We start from the raw sequence: 23,697 nt of genomic DNA on the forward strand, positions 1-23,697 counted from the left end.
GCTGTGATTGGCTGATATCCCTGTAATTGCTGTTACATTTTATTTATTTATTTTTTAAATGCATAAACACCTGATGAGACTTAATTTGACTTGAATTTATTAAAAAGTATGTCACTATAAACCAATATTTTTATTGGATTTGGTTGTTTGATGACAGTCAAGTATACATTACCATTCAAAAGTTTAGAGTCAAGATTTAAAAACTTTTATTCCATAAGAATGCATTGATCAAAAGTGACAGTAAAAACATTTACAATGTTACGATTTCAACTTTCTATTCATCAGAGAATCCTGGAAAAATACTGTATGCATCACATTTTCCACAAAAATATTAAACAGCACAATTGTTTTCAACATTAATCATGTTGGCTGCTGAAAATTCAGCATTGCCATCACAGGAATAAATAACGTTTTAAAATATATGTGACCCGTGCTGGCAAAATGAGCAAATTTTCAAAAGTTAGTTATTGTTATTTTCACAATCTATATTAAAAAAACTTCAAAATGATGTGTGATTCGCATGTATGGTTTGAGCTACACCTGTTTGAAGTCGATAGAGTCAGCAAAGTCAATTTTGAAAAAAATTAAAGTTTTATGAAGGTACCAAAACAAAATCCCTGTTAATAACACCTAATTTGGCATACACCAAAAACAAATATCTATAGGGAAAAATATATATACTGTATACATATATATACAGTACAGTCCAAAAGTTTGGAACCACTAAGATTTTTAATGTTTTTAAAAGAAGTTTCGTCTGCTCACCAAGGCTACATTTATTTAATTAAAAATACAGTAAAAAACAGTAATATTGTGAAATATTATTACAATTTAAAATAACTGTGTACTATTTAAATATATTTGACAAAATAAATTTATTCCTGTGATGCAAAGCTGAATTTTCAGCATCGTTACTCCAGTCTTCAGTGTCACATGATCCTTCAGAAATCATTCTAATATGCTGATTTGCTGCTCAATAAACATTTATGATTATTTTCAATGTTGAAAACAGTTGTGTACTTTTTTTTTCAGGATTCCTTGATGAATAGAAAGTTCAAAAGAACAGCATTTATCTGAAATACAAAGCTTCTGTAGCATTATACACTACCGTTCAAAAGTTTGGGGTCAGTAAGAATTTTTGATTTAGATTTTTTTGAAAAGAAATTAAAGAAATGAATACTTTTATTCAGCAAGGATGCATTAAATCAATCAAAAGTGGCAGTGAAGACATTTATAATGTTACAAAAGATTAGATTTCAGATAAACACTGTTCTTTTGAACGTTCTATTCATCAAATAATCCTGAAAAAAAATATTGTACACAAATATTTTGTACAATTGTACACATTAAATGTTTCTTGAGCAGCAGATCAGCATATTAGAATGATTTCTGAAGGATCATGTGACACTGAAGACTGGAGTAATGATGCTGAAAATTCAGCTTTGCATCACAGGAATAAATTACTTTGTGAAATATATTCAAATAGAAGACAGTTATTTTAAATTGTAATAATATTTCACAATATTACTGTTTTTTACTGTATTTTTAATTAAATAAATGTAGCCTTGGTGAGCAGACGAAACTTCTTTTAAAAACATTAAAAATCTTAGTGGTTCCAAACTTTTGGACTGTACTGTATATATATTCAACTTTTTTCAATATTTTGAAGTACTGTAATTCTGTTTATATGTGTGTATCGGGATCGCGCACTGTCTGAGGCGTCTTTGTGCACGTGCTTTGGTTCTGTCAGCACAAGTAAGATCGTTTCGTTCACATCAGCATGAGTTTGAAAATCACATTTCATTGCTTCAGACTCATGCCATCAAAAATTCGCTATAAATATTCAGAAAGTTGGAATGCTGCGCTTTAAAACGATACCAAACTTGGACCAATGAGGAATTTGCTTAGGAGAAGCGCGAGTGGTGAAATGAGCAGAGAAAAACAGCATTTTTCATGGACAACATGGACAAAGGAAAGGTACTCCTCTCAGAAAACATACAAATAAAGGTACTTTTAGATGTTTAATTGATATTTAAAGCTTTCGGATCACTAGATTAGGGCTTAATGAACTAATTTTTGCGAAAACCTCAATTCGACCAAAATCAACATTTTTCGACTTGTTTTGCCTGTAGCTCGTAATTAGCCCATGTTTATTTTGACTCATTTTGCCAGCACAGTAAATACTAAATAGAGTTTGAACATGAATTTACATTAGTCTAAAACACAAATCCACAAATAAAATTAGTCTAAAAACACATATTTTGCTTCCTTCGCATCTTTTCAGAAGTCCACCGGTCGATTAGGAAGTACAACTTTGGTGTGGAAAGAGCTTTTCTGTGCCTTCTGTAATTTCTGTTACTATTACACATACATCCACTCATACACACACAAGCACATTCTGATAATTACACACATATTCATATGTAAAGGCCTGAGATGAGATTCAGATTGCATTTAGCAAAGCCAGTAATCTTTTCTTCTTATAGTTATTACTTCCATTGCTCAGGGTGGAGAGCAGTGAAGGAGGGCAGGAATGAAACGGTGAACAAAGGAAGCAATTAAACAGATCTGACAACCACAGTACTGCACTAGTTAATGGCAGCTTTTACCCTAAGATTTTTTTTTTTTTTTTTTTCATTCAACACTTATGTAACTTTTCTTTCTTGGTTAACCATTATTTCACCATCTCTCTTTCTCTCAGTCATTTTATTATGCGCGTCTGATAGACACTGAGCTCAGTGGACTAATAGAGTCCCCAGTTAATACTGGAGTTTCTGGCAGGCAGGTTCTCATTGCTGGAGCTAAGAATAGCCAAACCAACCCAAATGGTTTATTCCTCTCTCAGTGGAAGAGAGGTTCTGACACATCCTGGTGAGACGGGATGAATGAGAGGATATCTGGGTTGAGCAGCAGAGACTGCAATGGTACTGGGAGATGTTTTGGCGTCAGTCCAGATTAACAAGGATACGGTACATTCACATATACGCAGGAAGAGAAATATTCTGAAGAGCTTAGTTTAAATTAATTATTAATTAGGCACATTTCAGTACATTCACGTTGTTTTCACACACATTCAGGATAATGTTTGGATCTGTCCTGTGTATGTTGCTGTGTACTTTAGTATATATGCAGGTCAAGGTGGTTGGTTTAGGTTTTTTTGGCATCTCCATGTGGTCCTGTTCAGTATGGCAACTTGACTTGTCTAAAATGTAAACAAGCTCTTTGCTGTTGCACATACTATACACTGACTTCTGAAACGTTTTTTTTTTTTTTTTTTTTGCTGTGATTTTTTATGGGTGCTATAAATGTATGAATTATATGAAATCATATCATTTGGTTTTTTGTTGTCCTTTTTTGGAAAGACATCTAAATTTACCTTGAAAAAAGCTGAAAAATACAGTTTTGTGAAGATCACACTTCAATCTGATGGTTTACTTTGCTGGATATAGGCAATGATGGCAAAATGGACGTGTTAAACAAGGTAAATGGCGTATGCTTAATTTCACGATAAGTGTGCGATTAATCGCACATTAAAAAAATTATCTATTGACATCCGTAATATATATATTTTTGGCATGAAACTGTCAATACAGTATCATGAGGTAAAACATCGCAATATTTTGAAATATCTTTTTTTTTTTTTCCCATCCACCCCTGCAAGTCATGCAACCTTTTGCAATCGTCATAGTTTGTCTTGCCTTCAAGGTTCTCGAATCAGTGACAATTTTTTCAAGATGCCATGTCAAACTCTGTTCTTCTGCTCGGCCCACTTTGAAATCTGCCATAATTGATCTATGCTTGCAGCACACCTGGGTCTATGCAGGATTTAGCACATGCTCCCCTAAACATCCATCCTCAGAGCCTTCACTTTAATTGAAATGTCAAACACAGCACTGTACGTCTGTCTTGTCCTATTCCCCATTCTCGCTGTCGCTTTAGCGGACAGGGCAGCCTGACTTTGGTGACCCGCTTTGGCTCAGAGCTGGATCAGTCATCAGAGCGCTCTTGTTGTCTGCATAATGCGCCCCCACAGCTTTAGGAAGCGCATCATTTCTTTTTCCATCCAGTTGTGGCACCCTGATAGCCTCCAATCACTGAGGAGACTAACGCTCATGCCGCTCCTGCGGTCTTCAGACTCGACAGTGCGGCGGTTGTCATTCTTGCTATTATTTTTGATGGATAACCCGCCGTCGCTTCTCTCAGTGAGAGGGACAGCTGCATGAATTTGTGGCATCATTACTGGCCATTATGTACTCTGTCATTCCATGATGGGAAAGAATATTCTACACCATCCCTGTTCACTTCATGTGGATGGACTGACAGGAACCAGCACCGCTCATTTTATGAAGCACATAATGATTCTTACATTGCTGGTGTTAACTTTTCAGAGCCAGGGCTGCTGTGAATTCCTCATGAATTCATAAAGTACCTATGTTTGGAATATAGTGAGAATATTTGAAATATAGCCTATATTGTTCTTGTTCTCAGTGTTTTTTTTATTATGTGCATTCATCATTGCATCCCAGTGACACTACTTGTAGCCTCTACATGGAGGAAGGGAAATAATACTTGCAGGCTTTCTCTCAGTGCTTAGATTCTTGATTACTAAAAAAAACTTCAACTTTACCTGCCATTATTTAAAAAAATAGCAACATTTCTAGTTTGAAATGTATCAGAGTTGAAAAAATATATATATATATATATGACCCTGGACCACAAAACCAGTCATAAGTTGCACGGATATATTTGTAGCAATAACCAACAATACATTGAATGGGTCAAAATTATCGATTTTTCTTTATGCCAAAAAACATTAGGATATTAAGTAAAGATCATGTTCCATGAAGATATTTCCTACTGTAAATATATCAGAATTTTATTTTTATGAGTGGATATGCATTGCTAAGGACTCATTGCTAACTCAATATTTAGATTTTTTGCACCCTCAGATTCCAGATTTATGTATAAATCTCAATTTAAAAAATTGGTCCTTATGACTGGTTTTGTGGTCCAGGGTCATATTTTATTTAAAGGAATTAAATAATTAAAGAATTTACAGGGATTTAAAGGAATACAGAAAAAGTAAGAACGGTAAAATAAGTTCTAGGTTTAATTGTAGCCTAGTTGTGTAGTAATCAGTTTAAACTATTTGCTAATAATATTTTATTTAAAAATATGCCCATTTTCAGTCTTATTCGTATGTAAAACAAAAAAAAAGTCTCATCCCTTCTTGTCACTTCTTCATTTTTCAATTCAAAATGGTGAAATTTAATTTAAAAAGTTGAGTAGTTTGCATCAGTGGATAATACTATCCATGCTGAATTATTATATGAACATATATGAACATTATGCTGGACATTTCTATCATAAAACAGTTAAATGTTTTGCTACTTGCATCTTAACACACACTTTTTCACTGTTAAAACTAAAGCTTTGCATTAGAATTTGCACTCATTTGCACTCACTAGCATTTCATCATTGCATTGGCCATCTCAATCATTTTGACATTGACGAGCGCTGTTAGATTTGCTGAGGCAGACCAGGCTAAAAATGTAACTTTTAAAACATTTTGTCATCCTAACAACAAGCAGAGCGGTGCGTAATGGAGTGTAGCAGAGCAGCAATAAGAATATTAAATTTTTGAGGTAAGATTTGGCCATTTCTAATTATTGTGGGGGACTCAATGTCTATGGTGGTTACAGCCCTGCTACTCAGTAAAGAGGTTCATATTAAGATATACCTCTCTACCCTTTCACAACACTGTCAGATACTTATGAAAACATTCAGGTAAAATCTAAGTCAGTTGCTATCCTGAAGATTTCTATATTTCATCTGCTATGAGTTCCACAACATCACACAGGCCCTGGTGAGTTCTACTGTATAGTTGTTGTTTTTTTTATACTTTTAGGTAGTTATGCTTAATTTTTTGTCATATGCCAACTCAATCACACAAATTGTGTTTTAGAGATTTTACATCTTATTAGTATCTAGCAACACATGAAAATTAAATGGCTACTGTATTTAATACTTATGTGAAATGCAAAATATGTTTATTTCAACAACACTACTATGTTGAAATAAACTTCAACAACACTACTATGAATTGGCGTGGTCATATTTTAAAGATTCATTCATGGGTATTTTAAATAAACATGCACCCTTGAGAAAGTTCAAAGTAAAGGGGAGGAACAATCCCTGGTTTTCTGATGTATTATCTACACTTTTGCATGAACGGGACTTAGCCTGGGCAAAGGCAAGGAAATCTGGACAAGAAAATGATTGGGCTAATTTTAGATATTTAAGAAATAAATGTACTACACAAATACGCAAAGTTAAGTCACAATTCTATCTTGATGAGACAACAAAAAATTTAAAAAACCCAGCTAAATTTTGGAAAACTATAAATTCTATGAAAATAGTACAAAACTCTTCTTTTTCTGTACTTCCTAAAATTGTAAATGTGAATAATGTACAAATTACAGATAAAAAAGATATAGTTGATTTCTTTAATAATCATTTTGCCTCTGCCGGACTCCTTTTTAAGTCAGAGCAAAAACATCTTTTATCTCCAGGGTTTTTTCACCCCAATGTTTGGGGATCGAACCTCTTTACTTTTGAGCCAATTTCAAGGGAGAAGGTTTTATTTGCGTTACGAAATATAAATTGTAAAAAATCAGCTGGTCCTGATGGGCTTGACCCTTTCCTCCTGAAACTTGTGGCTAATATTATTGTTGAACCAATAACTTATATTTTTAATTTATCTTTAGAACAAAATATTATACCTCGATCTTGGAAGACAGCGCATGTAACACCACTTTTTAAAAATGGAGATCCAACTATTATGGACAATTATCGTCCTATCTCAAAACTCTCAGTATTGGCCAAAATTTTGGTCATTGGTTAGTGATCAATTGAAGCACTTTTTAACAGTAAATAATATTCTTACTCCTTCTCAATCGGGTTTCAGGAAAGGGTATAGCACCATCACAGCAGCCACAAAGGTAGTTGATGATATTGTTAGTGCTATTGACTGTAAAGAATCTTGTGCAGCATTATTTATTGATCTCTCAAAAGCCTTTGATACGGTTGATCACACCTTGTTGTTAAAATGTTTGTCTAAAATTGGGATGTCTGATAATGTTATTGAATGGTTTAAAAATTACCTGTCTAGTAGATATCAGCATGTCACTTGTGAAGGCATTATGTCAGGGGAGACAGAACTAATAGTTGGAGTCCCTCAAGGTTCCATATTAGGGCCTTTGTTGTTTACAATCTACATAAATGATATTTGTACAAACGTAGATGCAGCTGCACATCTCTATGCGGATGATACCGTTATATATAGTACTGCTAGATCTCCATATGAGGCATTAAAGAAATTGCAGGATGCTTTCACAGTTTTACAAAATAATTTACTTAAATTGAAATTGGTACTTAATTCTAATAAGACAAAATTTATGTTATTCACTCACTCCAGCAATTTACAAGATTTGCCTCAAATTATCACTCTATATGATCAGAAAATTGAAAGAGTGTCATGTTATAATTATCTGGGTTTTTTACTAGATGAAAAGCTCACATTTAAACCCCATGTAGACAACCTGGTAAAAAAACTGAGAGTTAAACTGGGTTTTTATTATAGAAATAAGGCTTGTTTTAATTTAAAAGTAAGAAAGGAACTTGTTGCTGCTACATTTTTATCTGTTATAGACTATGGAGATATTCTGTATATGCATGCAGCAAAGTCTGTTTTATGTTCACTAGATTCTATTTACCATTCTGCTTTACGCTTTGTTAATAGTGCTGAATATTCTACACATCATTGTACTTTGTACAGTTTATCAGGTTGGCCTCCACTCTCAATTCGTAGACAGCATCACTGGCTTATTTTTATTTATAAGGCAGTGATAGGACTGTTGCCTTCTTACTTATCAGTTTTTTCTTTGGTAGAAAATAATAGATACAATCTCAGATCAAGTAATAGCATTCTTTTTATTATACCTGCTGTAAAATCTGAATTTGGTAAAACTGCCTTCCGTTACAATGCCCCTTCAACCTGGAATGCTTTGCAAAAACAGTTGAAGCTAGGCACTATTATATCTCTTAAAGATTTTAAATTATATGTCACAGAAACTTTCAGCTATAAGTGTGATTGTATATAGGCTGCTGTTCTGTTTTGTTTTCTGCTTGTCTTCATTATGATATTGTGTTATATTTTGTTTGTTGTTGTATTTAACTCTTGTCCTTAGGTGTTGTTGTATGGCTTATGGGGTGCTGATACATTTTTAAGTGCTGCCTTTCTTGGCCAGGGATCATTTGAAAAAGAGACTTTAGTCTCAATATGACTTCCCCTGGTTAAATAAAGGAAAATAATAATAAATAATAGTACCATATGATTTTCTGACTGTGGTGACAAAAAAGAAGCTGCAAATCAGTCTGAAACCATTGATTCATTAATTTATTGAAGTGAATGCAAGAATCACCTGCAAATATAGAAAATATGACATTATTTTCACAAATTCATTATTGACCCACATTGAATAATGGGCAGTTACACACATTTGTGAGAAAATGAGATGCGTTTTTTTAAAAGGTGAGCACCTCGTTTTTAGAATAGCATGTCATGCAAAAGAAGCAAGTAGCGAGTGAAACGGTTAAAGACAGACGTCAAGTGCATGTTTGCATAGAAAAACAATGGAAAAGAAGTGCAGTGGAATGTGTGAACAGCCCCTAAATGACTCATTTATACATTTCTACTTTTCAGTTTTGTAGCCTGCTTTAGACTTTCTTTTTTTTTTTCTTGTTAAGAAGTCAGGCAGATGTGTTTATGTGATTCATCTCTTCTGAGCTCACCTGATTGAGTGTTTGCAGACAGACAGATGCGGCGAGGGGCAGCTGAGGGGGACAGTCAATTCACTGGTGGCTTTTCTGTTCTGGTTTTTGTTGCAGACAGTTTGGTTTGACCTACATCAGCGACTAACAGACACTGATGGCACAACTAGCGCAGTAAGTACTAAAGCACTTCTTTGTATACCAAAGAGCATGATCAAAAAAAACTGCATAAAACCCTCCAAGACAGTGCATGACCAATTTCACCTTTTCCCTCCATCTTAAAACACAAAAGCACAGTTATTGCTAAAAACCAATGAATAAACCCCCATCAAATCAAGCTAGGGTCTCTCCAGAGCTCCTCATTCTGTTCCACACACCTGCAGCAGATCTGCCACCTGTTCTCAGGATTTAGTCCCATTTCTTTCTCCATATGAAAGCACCAGCTCAGTGTGTTTAATACCAGCATGTTCCAGAAGTCATTTGTGCCTCTAAAAGATAAGAGGCAGTATCACGCTACACCTCACCTGGCCACAAATCAGTCTCGCTCTGTGGACTGTGTGATACACACAGCAGAGCGTGATGGGAACGCACGAAAATATCATACGGATTTGTTCGGTTAAAGTGTGGGAGTGCTGGGATTTAATCTCTTGTAAAACTTTGTGGTTTAAAAGTTTTAGATCTAATAAGGAAAAGATTGCTGTGTTTTAAAAAAAGGAAAAGGTGCAACTGAGTTCAGTGTGTAACAGAGATCTTAGCTCAAATTGACTTCTTATTGACATTGGAGGGATGAGGGGTAATTGAATCATTCCTTTTTATCCATTAATCCTTGTCAATTTCAGGACAAAATGGGGGTTGAGCAGGTTCCACCTGACAGCTTTAGTGTGTGCCTCTGTGTTTGTTGGTTAACACAAGCTTTGTTTTTGGGACCCGTAAGATATTTTTGGAATTAGTTCATCACACCTATAATAATATCAGGGTCTCCCGCAATGTTATCTGCCATGATTATTACACAGAGCAGAAAAGAGCCATTTTAAAACAATGACTGCCATTACCCAGCTATTTCTGTTTACAACTGATTATTGCTCCACTCGCTTCCAGGAAATTGCATGCATTTTGACATTTGGCTGACAAACATTTAAACAAAATGAACCTAATCCTAGTCCTAGATATGAACAGTCATGCTGCATATTTAAATGAACAGGTAGATCTTCTTAGGTATTACAGCAGTAGTGCTTTTCTTCACGCCCTCATATATTTGAATATGTATGAATGTGCATATTAGCATATAATCATTGCTACTTGGATTTTTGATTTTCCTCCTGTAAATATTTATGGAAGTCATTACAATGAGCTACATGCATATATGAACAAAATGTTCAGGCATCTTAAATGTGCTCCCACCTCCAGATATAAGAAAACAATTGATTTTTGACGTCTAAAGCAGAGTGGAGGATGCAGCAAGAAGGGGGAGCTCTTATCTTCTCTTCAAGACATGTTTATAGAGAGTGGACTAATGACTGATCAGTCCAATGGCTCAATGCATCTGTTAGCTCAGCAGTTTAATACTTTACAGGCTGCATTCACTGACTTAAATAGACTCTTACACCACCCGCAGTGCTTGTCTTGATTGGCCAAGAGGAATATAAATCAGCTGTCTGCTGATAAATCCACCGAAGACAGACCGAAAGAGAAAGGGAGAGCTCCTTGAGGGTGAGGGAGTTATACAGCTACATATCTGAAAGCCATCTTTGCTCATTTGGAGGAAATTATGGGATGGATGCAGAGAGGGAGAGTGAGCTGCCCCCATTTATGACTCTCAGACTTTAACAAAGCAGCTCATTTAAAGAGATGCTAAAGTTCAAAAGGGGGAAAATTAAAATGCTATTTAGTCAGTGTTGCCAGAGAACGGATAAATGGGGGTAGAAAGATGCCAATCAGAAAGAAATGGGATGGTATTCCCCAGTTTCCATGGTAACGGTGAAATTTCTCAAACCCTCTTGAGGTTTCTTATGTTTTTTTATGGACTCGTACTGTACCTGAGACATTCTCCTCACTCAGATGGTAGGAAATTGTGCACATAAAATATTATCTTCTCTCATAATGTGTGTGTGTGTGTGTGTGTGTGTGTGTGTTTTATAGTCTGATGCATAATGTAGAAGTGGAGCAGTTCAACTCCACATGGGGGTCTTTAGGGTTCATTAGTTTAGGTTCCCTTCTGAGCTAAAGAGACACACATCATACACATATATGCAAAGCACATTCACCACATCAGGGATTGCTAATTCCACATAAAGCCAAATGAGAGACATTGCAATACACCCAAGAAATATTGCTAACGGAAATTTAAACTGGCTTCTGTCAGAGCGAGAGATTTAAGGATTCTAATAATACACAGAATATCCCACAGAGCCCAAAGCCTTATGCTACGGGTCACATTTGCATCGTCTTCCAAGCTTTGTTTTATCAGTTTTTTCCATGCCATTGAATCTGAATGAAGCCCCCTCACTGTTCAAACAAACACTGAAGATTAATGAAAGACATTAGTGCAGTCGGTAGCAATGCAGTGCGTTCGGATCAGCCACATGTCGAATGCAAAGAAAATTGGATTGCGAATCCTCACGAATTCCTCTAATTATTCTTATGTGCCTATCAGATCAGGCCTCCAGTGGAGGAGAAGGGGAAAACAGAATGATACTTATCATCGTGTGTAGGTCGGGTAATGTAGTGTTTCTGATTGCATTCTGGCTAGTGTTGGGTGGCATAGTGCTCTTGATTAAGTTCAGGGTTTATTACCAGGCTTTTGCTCTTTTATCGCCCTCGCCTTCGGGGAACGGGACGGCTGTCGAATGGAAGGGCCTAATGGTTTCGCTTGGGTTTTATCTTCCCCACCTGCCGGGGAACTACACATGCTCTATTAAAGATGTGACACTTTAGTTATAGCATACACCACACACAAAAATATATCCTGATATCTCCTAAAAACATGCCCTTTCTTCACTTTTTTTTGTCCTTTTAAGATATTATTTGTGTTGTGGTGCAGTCGTTTGGTTTTAATATAGCATATAAAAGTTATAGGCGAGCCCACACTGAATCTGCAGACTTTTCTCTTTCTGCAGTTCACCAGGTCCAATATAGGATTTACATACACAACTGTTCAAAAGTTTGGGGTTAGTCAACAAGGCCACATTTATTTGATTAAAAACAGACATGTGAAAGAGTATTATAATAGTTTTCTATTTTACTTTCATTTATTCTTATGATGGCAAAGCTGAAATTTCAGCATCATTATTCCAGTCTTCAGTGTTGACATGATCCTTCAGAAATCATTCTAATATCCTAATTTTGAGCTCAAGAAACATTTCTTATTATGATCAATGTTCAAAACAGTTGCTGCTTAATATGTTTTATACTTTTTCAGGATTTTATGATGAATAGAAGGTTCAGAAGAACAGCATTTATTTGAAATAGAAATCTTTTGTTACATTTTAAATGTCTGTCACTGTCTTACTGACTCTGAACTTTTGAACGGTAGTAAACATTTTAGAGGATATTACTTTAGGCTGAAATGACTTGAATGTTGGCATGATTTTCAGCATATAAATGCAGATGTTAATCAACGCTCCAGGTTTCTCAGGATGCTCTGCGGTGTGGAAATAGTCTGCCAGGCAATTGTAATATTTAAACCTATGATTTCTTAGTAATATCAGTTATTTAATCAAATCTCTCAGACTTAATAAAATCGGTTCAAGATGACAGCACCAATTTAGAAAAGAGTAGGAGGCCTGAGTGACATGTTACACGAGAAAAGTGCAATTACGTGAAACAGACAAGTTTAGTTTAATTTCCGTGAAGTTCTAAATTTATCCTTTAAGAAATCTTATGAAATTTTGATAGATCAAATCTTTTTTTTTTTTCCTTCGCTGTTTGTTGCAGTGCAGAAGGTTTAAAGCCTGCCCTGTTATTTGTACTGTACTTCATTTGGTAGCCAACCACACTCCCACATTTCTACATCATTTAGATTACACTGGGAATTAATTAGTTACTTAGGCGATGATCCAAAAGAGTAGCTGTATTGATTTTACTGTCTGGTATGTATCATATTTATTTCTCCTTCTCCTGAAGGAATAATCATATGTAGGTCTTGCTTAACACTTCAGCTGCAGTATAGACCATGACTCTTTGTAAATGAGTGTCAAAGCTTTTAAGACAGTTTGCTTTTCCTAAGCGGGTTGGAGTTAAGTGTTTATAACTTATGGTTTCTTGAACCATTATGCTGTGATTTGAGTCTCTACATAGGCCTGGTTTTATTTATTTATTTTGCTAAAGAGAATATTAACATCTGGACATGTTAATAATTATTCAAAGTATTCATAACTTGCATTTTAATCACAAGACATTCCCATCATCCCCTCAGATTCACAGTTTTCATTATGTATTCAGACTATTGGAAACTAACCTTCCACTTTCTCTCTCTCCCCATCCTATCACTCTTTAGTCCCTCTACCTGATCCGCCAGGAGATGAACGTTTCCCAGAAGCACCTGGGAGAGTTCTGCGAGGCCCTGAAACAATACCTGAAGAATGTGTCTGCTCAGAGAGACTGTTTCCAGTGAGTTGACTTCATTTGTTTGTCTTAGTTTGACCATCTTTATCTGTCATTGCATTTTATCAGTATGATAGTACAGTACTAAAGTACAAAACCTTTCTGTGCTTTTTTGTGCTGTCAGACTGAAGTGTTTTCAGATTTTATCTGTTGAGGGAAAAGCAGATGCTCTATATTAAGTTTACCCTGTTGGAGGATAGCAATAACTGTACTGCTATGCAATTCTTCGAGAGTAAACCTATCCCTCTCATAAATGCATGTGTCTCAACAATGTGAATTTATCCCTGATGTGTTGAAATAAGCTGCTGTATCGTTTTGCCTCCTGAAGATAAAGATGGGCAGGTGAGCAGAGGGGGTTGTTGTTATTCTAGTTCATGAATTAATGATGAAACTGCTTAAACAATTGCTGTTTTTCTGCAGTATTAATAGTGTTTACAAAGCCTTAAAAGATTACTTTAAAATGAATATGTTACTCAGTCGTGTTCTCTGGTTAAATAAGCGACCGTTCAAAAGACTGTGGTCAGTAAGATTTTTTACATTTATTTTTAAGGAAATTAATAGTTAAATTATTCAGCAAGGATGCATTCTATTGATTAGACTTCTATTCATCAAAGAATCCTGAAAAAAATTGCGGTTTCCACAAAAATATTAAATGTGCCCTAGAACTTCTTTTTAAAAGATGTAATATAAGTCTAAAGTGTCCCCTGAATGTGTCTGTGAAGTTTCAGCTCAAAATACCCCATAGATTTTTTTTAATTCATTTTTTTAACTGCCTGTTTTGGGACATCATTAACTATGCACCGATATATAGGTTGCGGCCCCTTTAAATCTCCCACTCCCCCTCCCCTGGAGCTCGCACTTGCCTTGAACAGCATAAACACAGTTTACACAGCTAATATAACCCTCAAAATGGACCTTTACAAGATGTTCATCATGCATGCTGCTTGCATACATCGGATCATGTAAGTATAGTATTTATTTGGATGTATTACATTTGATTCTGAATGAGTTTGAGGCTATGTTGCGTGGCTAAAGCTAACATTACACACTGTTGGAGAGATTTATAAAGAATGAAGTTGTGTTTATGAATTATACAGACTGCAAGTGTTTAAAAATGAAAATAGCGACGGCTCTTGTCTCCGTGAATAGAGTAATAAACGATGCTAACTTTAACCACATTTAACAGTACATTAGCAACATGCTAACAAAACATTTAGAAAGACAATTCACAAATATCACTAAAAATATCATGTTATCATGGATCATGTCAGTTATTATTGCTCCATCTGCCATTTTTCACTGTTGTTCTTGCTTGCTTACCTAGTCTGATGATTCAGCTGTGGACAGATCCAGACGTACTGCCCTTGTCTAATGGCTTGATAATGGGCTGGCATATGCAAATATTGGGGGCGTACATATTAATGATCCCGACTGTTACGTAACAGTCGGTGTTATGTTGAGATTCGCCTGTTCTTTGGAGGTCTTTTAAACAAATGAGATTTATATAAGAAGGAGGAAACAATGGAGTTTGAAACACGGTGTATGTCTTTTCCATGTACTGAACTCTTGTTATTCAACTATGCCAAGGTAAATTCAATTTTTAATTCTAGGGCACCTTTAAGCAGCACAACTGTTTTCAATGTTGATAATACTAAGGAATTTTAATTGAGAACTAAATTGGCTTTGACATCACAAATACAAATACAATTTTAACATAAATTAAAATAGAAAACAGTTATTAAATTGTAATGATGATTCACAATATTACTGTCTTTACTGTATTTTTGGACAAATAAATGCAGCCTTGGTGAGCATAAGAGACTTCTTTGAAAAACATTAAAACAAATCTCACATATTTGGACAGTAGTTTTGGAGTTGCTTCATTTTCAGATTTTTTGGTCAGGCCATGACTGAGAGCATTTTTTCAGCCCCACAGTATGAAATAATAATGTAAGAGCAGTGAGTAAAATAGCTTTTTATAGTGTTTCTCAAGGAAGCTCCCCGAGTCTGTTCTCTGAGAGAGGGTTTTGTGTGGCAGCATTTTGTACTGCCGTCATGATTCACATCAGACTAGTGAATAATTGATCAGTGAGAACATCTGCAAGCTTCTACAAAGACCCGACTGCTGCTGAACTGTCATCTCTGTAGCCTCCCTTTATCTGCCTTATTTCTTTCAACTTTCCTCTTTATTACTCAAATATTATTTTCTGTTTGTCAAACAGTGATGAATGACTGAACAGTGATTGAAATGCTCTTTCATTTCTACAAATGCTCATTTTATTCAAATTAACTTATAACTCATCTACCAACTTGCAATACTTTTGTTCACTGTTTGGCAACAATAATAATCCTGTACAGTTATTAAAGGTGCCCTAGAATTAAAAATTGAATTTATCTTGGCATAGTTGAATAACAAGAGTTCAGTACATGGAAATGACATACAGTGAGTCTCAAACACCGTTGTTTCCTCCTTCTTGTGTAAATCTCATTTGTTTAAAAGACCTCCGAAGAACAGGCGAATCTCAACATAACACCGACTGTTACGTAACAGTCGGGATCATTAATATGTACGCCCCCAATATTTGCATATGCCAGCTCATGTTCAAGGCATTACACAAAGGCAGCCAGTATTAACGTCTGGATCTGTGCACAGCTGAATCAACAGACTAGGTAAGCAAGAACAACAGCGAAAAATGGCAGATGTAGCAATAATAACTGACATGATCCATGATATCATGATATTTGTAAATTGTCTTTCTAAATGTTTTGTTAGCATGTTGCTAATGTACTATTAAATGTGGTTAAAGTTACCATTGTTTCTTACTGTATTCACGGAGATAAGAGAGCCGTCGCTATTTTCATTTTTAAACACTTGCAGTCTGTATAATTCATAAACACAACTTCATTCTTTATAAATCTCTCCAACAGTGTGTACTGTTAGCTTTAGCCCGTTAGCCACGGAGCATAGCCTCAAACTCATTCAGAATCAAATGTAAACATCCAAATAAATACTATACTTACACGATTAGACATGCTGCATGACGAACACTTTGGAAAGAACAACTTTGAGGGTTATATTAGCTGTGTGAACTTTTTTTATGCTGTTAAAGGCAAGCTCAAGCTCCGGGGGCGGGGAGCGTGAGCATTTAAAGGGGCCGCAGCCTAAATCGGCTCATATTTAATGATGCCCCAAAATAGGCAGTTAAAAAAATGTAAAAAAAAAATCTATGGGGTATTTTGAGCTGAAACTTCACAGTTTCACAGTTACTTTTAAAAAGAAGTTCTACGGCACCGTTAAAGTCAACATAAAATCAAAATTTGACCCATTTACTTTCTTAATGCACATTATTTGAGGGATTAATTGGTGCAAGAAAGAATTATGTCTTCATAATCTTTCATCTAAATGTAACTTGTTCTTCCTCTCAAAAGTCTTTCCCTTTCCAAAGGCATCTCTACACAGCAGTGTTATTTTAGTAACATTGATATACTATTATATCATTGACAGACCATACTATTTTGTTTTCATTGATTTTAAATGTCATGACATGACAGGTTCTCTTACATGTGGGCGACCCAAGATTAAGTAGAGCTTGAATCATTTCCCCATCCAGAAAGTGTTAAAAAAGCTACTTGCTGCCGTTTTGCTGTCTCTAATGAAAGTTTGAGCAGTCTGTGTGGTTGTCAGATCTAGCTAATGTTTAGATGTCTGTTGATTTATTGAGCTAATGCTAATCATTGCTGTTTTATTGCCTAACGGGCTGCAGCTATAGCAGAGCAGAAATATCTGAGGAGTTACTGCCATCAAGTGGAGGGTCATACAGTACAATGATTAATTATATTTCTCTTTCTGTTTTCTATAGGATAGGAGTAATTGCCCTCTCTTTGAAGACATTATCCTTGTTTTATTTATTTTCACTGTGTTTCTCTACAAGATTTAACATTGTTTTCCATCAGCTTGCTGAATCTCTGTTCATGAAACGAAGTGTGTTTATTCACTGTCGTTCTTCTGTTCATCTCTCTCCAGTGTGACGGCTGTGCGGCTGCCTGACGGCCTTTCCTTTGTGGTGTACGAGTTTTGGGATGGAGAGGAGGAATGGAAGAGGTAAAACACCTTTTCTCCTGTGTGTATCTTAGTGTTTGTTGTGTTCACTTGGATCTTCTCACTAAACTCTGCTCATCTTGATTGCCATGAGCACCTGAATTATCACGAGACATGAGAAAAAAGTTCTAGAGGTTAGTCTATTTATATGGTTTCCATTAGCATGAATAGGGGTGTAACAGATCGTACTTGATCTGTGATCCATAGGGACCTGTCCCCATGCTTTGGAACACATGTGATTTGTGGATTAATTGAAAAGGTTAACCATCAAAGAGTGAAAGTTTGCACGTGTTTTTAAGTCCTGTCAATTTAAACATTCACGCCATTTTAAACCATTCAAGCACAAGAAGACGCAAAAGAGAATTTAGGACTCATGCTCTGTTCCTAGTAAACACATTTGGTTACGTCTTAAGTGAACGTAAACAATTGAGAAAAAAATGGATGCGTATCATTATATTGAATCCGTGCTTTCGGTCTTAAAGTGACAGCAGTGACCTAATATACCAGCTGCCATCTGTGTCATTAATGTTGATCAAACAACAAAAGACAAAAAGAAAATGACTTTTGTAGCTTTAACAAAGATTAATTATATTTATATATGATATATTTTATACAGTGAAGACTATGCAGTCTTATCTTACAGTTGATAAATCATTTTCTACCTGAATACTGTTAGACCTACCTGAAAAACTATTTATTTCATTTGTATCTCAGTTTAATTTGTATTTTAGTCACACACACATACTGCTTTTTGCTGATCTAAAAAATGATCCAATCCGTGACTCAAAAACTGTAATAATATGATCCAAAACTGTGAGTTTTGTGATCTGTTGCACGCCTAATGGGGACCCAGTTTTAAATTCTAATATATTGGTCTGTATTTTTTGTCTTTTGGTTGCAACTGAACTTAACAACCATGCATTTTCATTGTATGGAAAAGAGCTGCTTTATCGATTTGATAAAAACTCCCATTTGTATTTCATGCATGTGAGATGCGTATATTAGGAGGGTGGATAGATAATGACAGAATTTTCATTTTAAAACAAATTATGAACTCATTTAAACTGACCAAATTTATGGTGCAGTCTTTTGCCATTGCTCTTTGACAAGTTCCCCACGCAAATTTCGCTCACGTTCAAGTCACCAGTGTTGGAGGTAACGCATAACGTTACGTAATCAGATTACTTTTTCAAGTAACTATTAAAGTAATGCATTACTTTTAAATTTAGAACAAAATATCTGACGCAAGTTCATTTCTTTCCATTTATTGACTGACAGCTGAATTTGACAGCTGAATTGAAGGCGTGAATTTACATTTCCTTCAGCCTGAGGCTTATTCATTTCACTTTTGGTATGAAAGGGCCTTTACATTTGCCAAAAATAGAATTTTTTTGTTGTTATAAAAACAAACAAACAGCCCAGCCCCAATGTAATGCATTACTTTGCATAAAAAGTAACTAAATAAAGCAATCAGTTACTTTTTTAGAGTAGCGCAATATTGTAATGCATTACTTTTAAAAGTAACTTTCCCCAACACTGTTGGTCATTCGAATTTGCTGCGTTGACAACAGAAAGCTGCTTGGTTTGAAAGTGACACATGTTTGAGCTTCATATATCACTACACTATTGACAGAGTGGACCTTTTTTTGTCTGAGAAATCTTGCCGAAATTTCACTGTGACACACCTTTATAGACACCTATGAATAATTTCTGCCACAGCTTTTTAGACAAACTTGTTTTTCAAATAATAACTGAGCTTTATTATTTTACTTATCAAACAATTATCAAAGATAGCATTTTTTTGGAAGTTACATTCAGAATTCACTTTTACAGTACATTAGACAAGACATTAGAGTTCTGGAACTATGTTTGTATTGCTCCTTTTTTAATTGTCTCTGCTTCTCTCAGGCACCTTCAGACTGCAGCTTGCAAGGCCTTCCAGCATGTGAAAGTGGATACTCTATGCCAGCCCGAGGCTGTGTCCTCTGTTGCTGTGCCTGGTGCGTTTCACTGCTACCTGCCATAAGGGCTGCTATGGGCATTACTGCCAAACTAGCCTTTTATGCTACTTTTATTGTCTTGTGTAGTTGGGGTAGAGATGTCCTTAGATTTCACAGCCATTATGCACCCTGCAGGATTACTCTAATTTTCAGCGTGTGCGTCCTATGACAGTCTCTACATTAAAAGCATTCATTTTAAAAGAGACCTGCTGCAAATTATACAATCAATGCAATTATCCTCCATAAATAGGACATGTAAATAGAAGTGGGCTTTTCATATATATATATGATATATATACAGTCAAACCAAAAATTATTCAGACACAAAATACAATTTTTAATATATTTTTACTAGTGGGTGCAGGACACTATAGTTCATTTCTGTAGGTGAGGATAGCAAAATAAAGTAAACTGTGACATACACTACCGTTCAAAAGTTTGGGATCGGTAAGATTTTTAATGTCTTTAAAAGAAGTTTTGTCTGCTCACCAAGGCTACATTTATTTAATTAAAAATACAGTGAAATCAGTAATATTCTGAAATATTATTACAATTTAAAATAACTGTTTTCTATTTGAAAATAATTTATTCTTGTGTTGGCATCATTACTCCAGTCTTCAGTGTCACATGATCCTTCAGAAGTCATTTTAATATGATGATTTGCTGCTCAAGAAACATTTATTGTGTACAATATTTTTTAAGGATTATTTGATGAATAGAAAGTTCAAAAGAGCAGCATTTATTTGAAATATAATCTTTTGTTACATTTTAAATGTCTTTACTGTCACTTTTGATCGATTTAATGCATCCTTGCTGAAAAAAAATATTAATTTCTTTAAATTCTTCTCAAAAAATAAAAATAAAAATTCTTACTGACCCCAAACTTTTGAACGGTAGTGTTATAATGCTACAAAAGCTTTGTATTTCAGATAAATGCTGTTCTTTTGAACTTTCTATTCATCAAGGAATCCTGAAAAAGCAGCACAGCTGTTTTTAACATTGATAATAATAATAAATGTTTCTTGAGCAGCAAATCATCATATTAAAATGATTTCTGAAGGATCATGTGACACTGAAGACTGGAGAAATTATGCTGAAAATTCAGCTTTTCCAACACAGAAATAAATTACATTTTATATTATATTCCAATAGAAAACAGTTATTTTAAATTGTAATAATATTTCACAATATTACTGTTTTTACTGTATTTTTAATTAAATAAATGCAATCTTGGTGAGCAGGCAAAACTTCTTTTAAAAATATTAAAAATCTTACCGATCCCAAACTTTTGAACGGTAGTGTATTATACCCAAACATTCTTCATACAGTGGACTACCAGTAAAATTGATAAAATTTTGGAACCAAAAATTATTCAGACACTTTGACCTGACCAGGTTTTGCTTAACTGTTATCTGACATAATTAAGATAATTTTTTTCTGACACTCTGAGATCATTGGCCTCATTTATAAAGTGTTGAACAGAAACCATCTTAAATTTTATCTTATGATCATTTCTCAGATGTGCGTACATGTGATTCATAGAATGAACGTACACACAGAAAAAGGGCGTACGCCTCTCTTTCAGATGTGAAATCTATAAATCGCAAATGATCTTGAACTTGCACACAGCTGAATGGTTTCAGTTCTCTGCGTTGTAAACAACACCTAATTAATGTTAATTACATAGAAAAGATCAGCCATCGTCCAAATCCTTTCATTTAGAATGGCGAGCTGCAAGAATAGCTTAGATTTCCAAAGACCTGCAGTAATCTGACAGGAAAAGTGCGTATGTCTGCTCAGACCCTGACGTGGCGCTAAGCATTTTTCAATGCACACTTTATAAATGAGGCCCCTTGTCATATTTTATTACCATTTTTTTAAACTATAGTGAATAAACTGTATTAATGAATGAAATATTCAATGTGTCTGAATAAATTTTTGACTGTGTGTGTGTGTATATATATATATATATATATATATATATATATATATATATATATATATATATATATATATATATATAGAGAGAGAGAGATTTTTAATGTTTTTAAAAGAAGTTTCGTCTGCTCACCAAGGCTACATTTATTTAATTAAAAATACAGTAAAAAACAGTAATATTGTGAAATATTATTACAATTTAAAATAACTGTGTACTATTTAAATATATTTGACAAAGTAATTTATTCCTGTGATGCAAAGCTGAATTTTCAGCATCGTTACTCCAGTCTTCAGTGTCACATGATCCTTCAGAAATCATTCTAATATGCTGATTTGCTGCTCAAGAAACATTTATGATTATTTTCAATGTTGAAAACAGTTGTGTACTTTTTTTTTCAGGATTCCTTGATGAATAGAAAGTTCAAAAGAACAGCATTTATCTGAAATGCAAAGCTTCTGTAGCATTATACACTACCGTTCAAAAGTTTGGGGTCAGTAAGAATTTTTATTTTTATTTTTTTGAAAAGAAATGAAAGAAATGAATACTTTTATTCAGCAAGGATGCATTAAATCAATCAAAAGTGGCAGTAAAGACATTTATAATGTTACAAAAGATTAGATTTCAGATAAACACTGTTCTTTTGAACTTTCTATTCATCAAATAATCCTGAAAAAAAATATTGTACACAAATATTTTGTACAATTGTACACATTAAATGTTTCTTGAGCAGCAGATCAGCATATTAGAATGATTTCTGAAGGATCATGTGACACTGAAGACTGGAGTAATGATGCTGAAAATTCAGCTTTGCATCACAGGAATAAATTACTTTGTGAAATATATTCAAATAGAAAACAGTTATTTTAAATTGTAATAATATTTCACAATATTACTGTTTTTTACTGTATTTTTAATTAAATAAATGTAGCCTTGGTGAGCAGACGAAACTTCTTTTAAAAACATTAAAAATCTTAGTGGTTCCAAACTTTTGGACTGTACTGTGTATATATATAGAGTTTATAAATGTAGTATATGTATGTATGTATGTAATATTAATATTAAAACATTCTTTAAAACTATGTTTAAAGTATCTGTACAATACAAGTTAGATTTTTCTGTTTTTTATATAACCAAGTTCGTATAACTTTGATTCTCCGTCACACATTCTGATAAACCTTCCATGACATAATGGAAACCTTTTATCTGATTTTCTCTTTGAATGTGATGTGACTTCACCAGTAGGGGGTGACGGCATCTGGTGCCGTTTTGCATAATCTCAAAAGAAACGATAGGCTTGTGTATGTATGCCGGTTGACAAATTTATATCCGCCTTATTTTGCAACGTGAAAGTAAACTATTTTCTATGAATGTGCAAGAATTCCAATTCATTAGCAGCCAGTCGAGGTGTAGTAAACAGTAAAACTATTTGCACTACAAACCAGTGTTTATAATTGACAATACATATAAGAAATGGCAGTTTGCAAAATCAAGCAGCATAATGAGCCGTTTTGTACAGCTAAAACTAACTGGAAGCGGAAGCAAAACACCTTGTTTACAAATGGCTGCACCCACTCTTGCGTTAAAAATGAGGTGGATAAACATAAAAATGTGCAGTTGAGGCATTAAACATTTACTGTTGTTTATCTCTTTGATAACGACACTGACTCTGTCTCTCTCTTTCTAGCCGCCTGGTGCAGCCTGAACAGAGACTGAGAAGCGAGCCAGTCTGCGGGTGGAATGGTCCCGCCTTATGCCTGAAACCCTTTTCTTCTCCTCCTCTTCCTCCACTCCCCCTCTCTATCCCTGTCACAGTCCCTGCTATCTTAACTACCCCCCTTTCTCTCAGCGCTCTCCCCACTCTGTCTCCTTCTCTTTTGTAATTACTTGTTTACACAGTATCCATTTGATATTGAGCCAAAAGTAGTGTCGGCTGGACACTGGAGTACCAATTCCTTCTTCACCTCCATTGCGACGTACATAGACAACATTAAAACTCCCCAAAGCATTTGGGAACCTCACCTGGTTGATTCGCATTTGCATTTGAAATATCAACTTGCATAAACAGTCTCTTCTAACTAAATGAGGCTGATTAATATTTCATTCCAATTCAAACATGCATCCGCTGCTTTGCAAACAGTTCCCTATGGTACAACTTCTGAGAAGACAAAAACTGTGCAGCAAAGTATTTCTACAGCTGTCCATGGACAATAGCATTTCTGTAAAGG

The 23,697-nt window shown here is 34.9% G+C and overlaps 1 protein-coding gene across 2 annotated transcripts in view; it reads left to right on the forward strand.

Annotated features, from left to right (window-relative positions):
- The window catches only part of necab2 (N-terminal EF-hand calcium binding protein 2), a 121,699-nt gene extending 98,209 nt beyond the window's left edge, over positions 1-23,490 (forward strand). The window contains exons 9-13 of one of the 2 annotated variants that reach the window (XM_048168967.1): positions 8,950-9,006; positions 13,328-13,440; positions 17,459-17,536; positions 19,442-19,533; positions 23,157-23,490. In XM_048168967.1, the coding sequence (XP_048024924.1) occupies positions 8,950-9,006; positions 13,328-13,440; positions 17,459-17,536; positions 19,442-19,533; positions 23,157-23,185 (369 nt within the window). In that variant the 3' untranslated portion in view covers positions 23,186-23,490. The remainder of the gene's footprint in view (positions 1-8,949; positions 9,007-13,327; positions 13,441-17,458; positions 17,537-19,441; positions 19,534-23,156) is intronic. The other variant, XM_048168968.1, reaches the window with a different exon arrangement.
- Positions 23,491-23,697: the final 207 nt, after the last annotated feature.

This window comes from Megalobrama amblycephala, linkage group LG19 (assembly GCF_018812025.1).
Source record: "Megalobrama amblycephala isolate DHTTF-2021 linkage group LG19, ASM1881202v1, whole genome shotgun sequence".
In the NCBI taxonomy this organism is placed as follows: Eukaryota; Metazoa; Chordata; class Actinopteri; order Cypriniformes; family Xenocyprididae; genus Megalobrama; species Megalobrama amblycephala.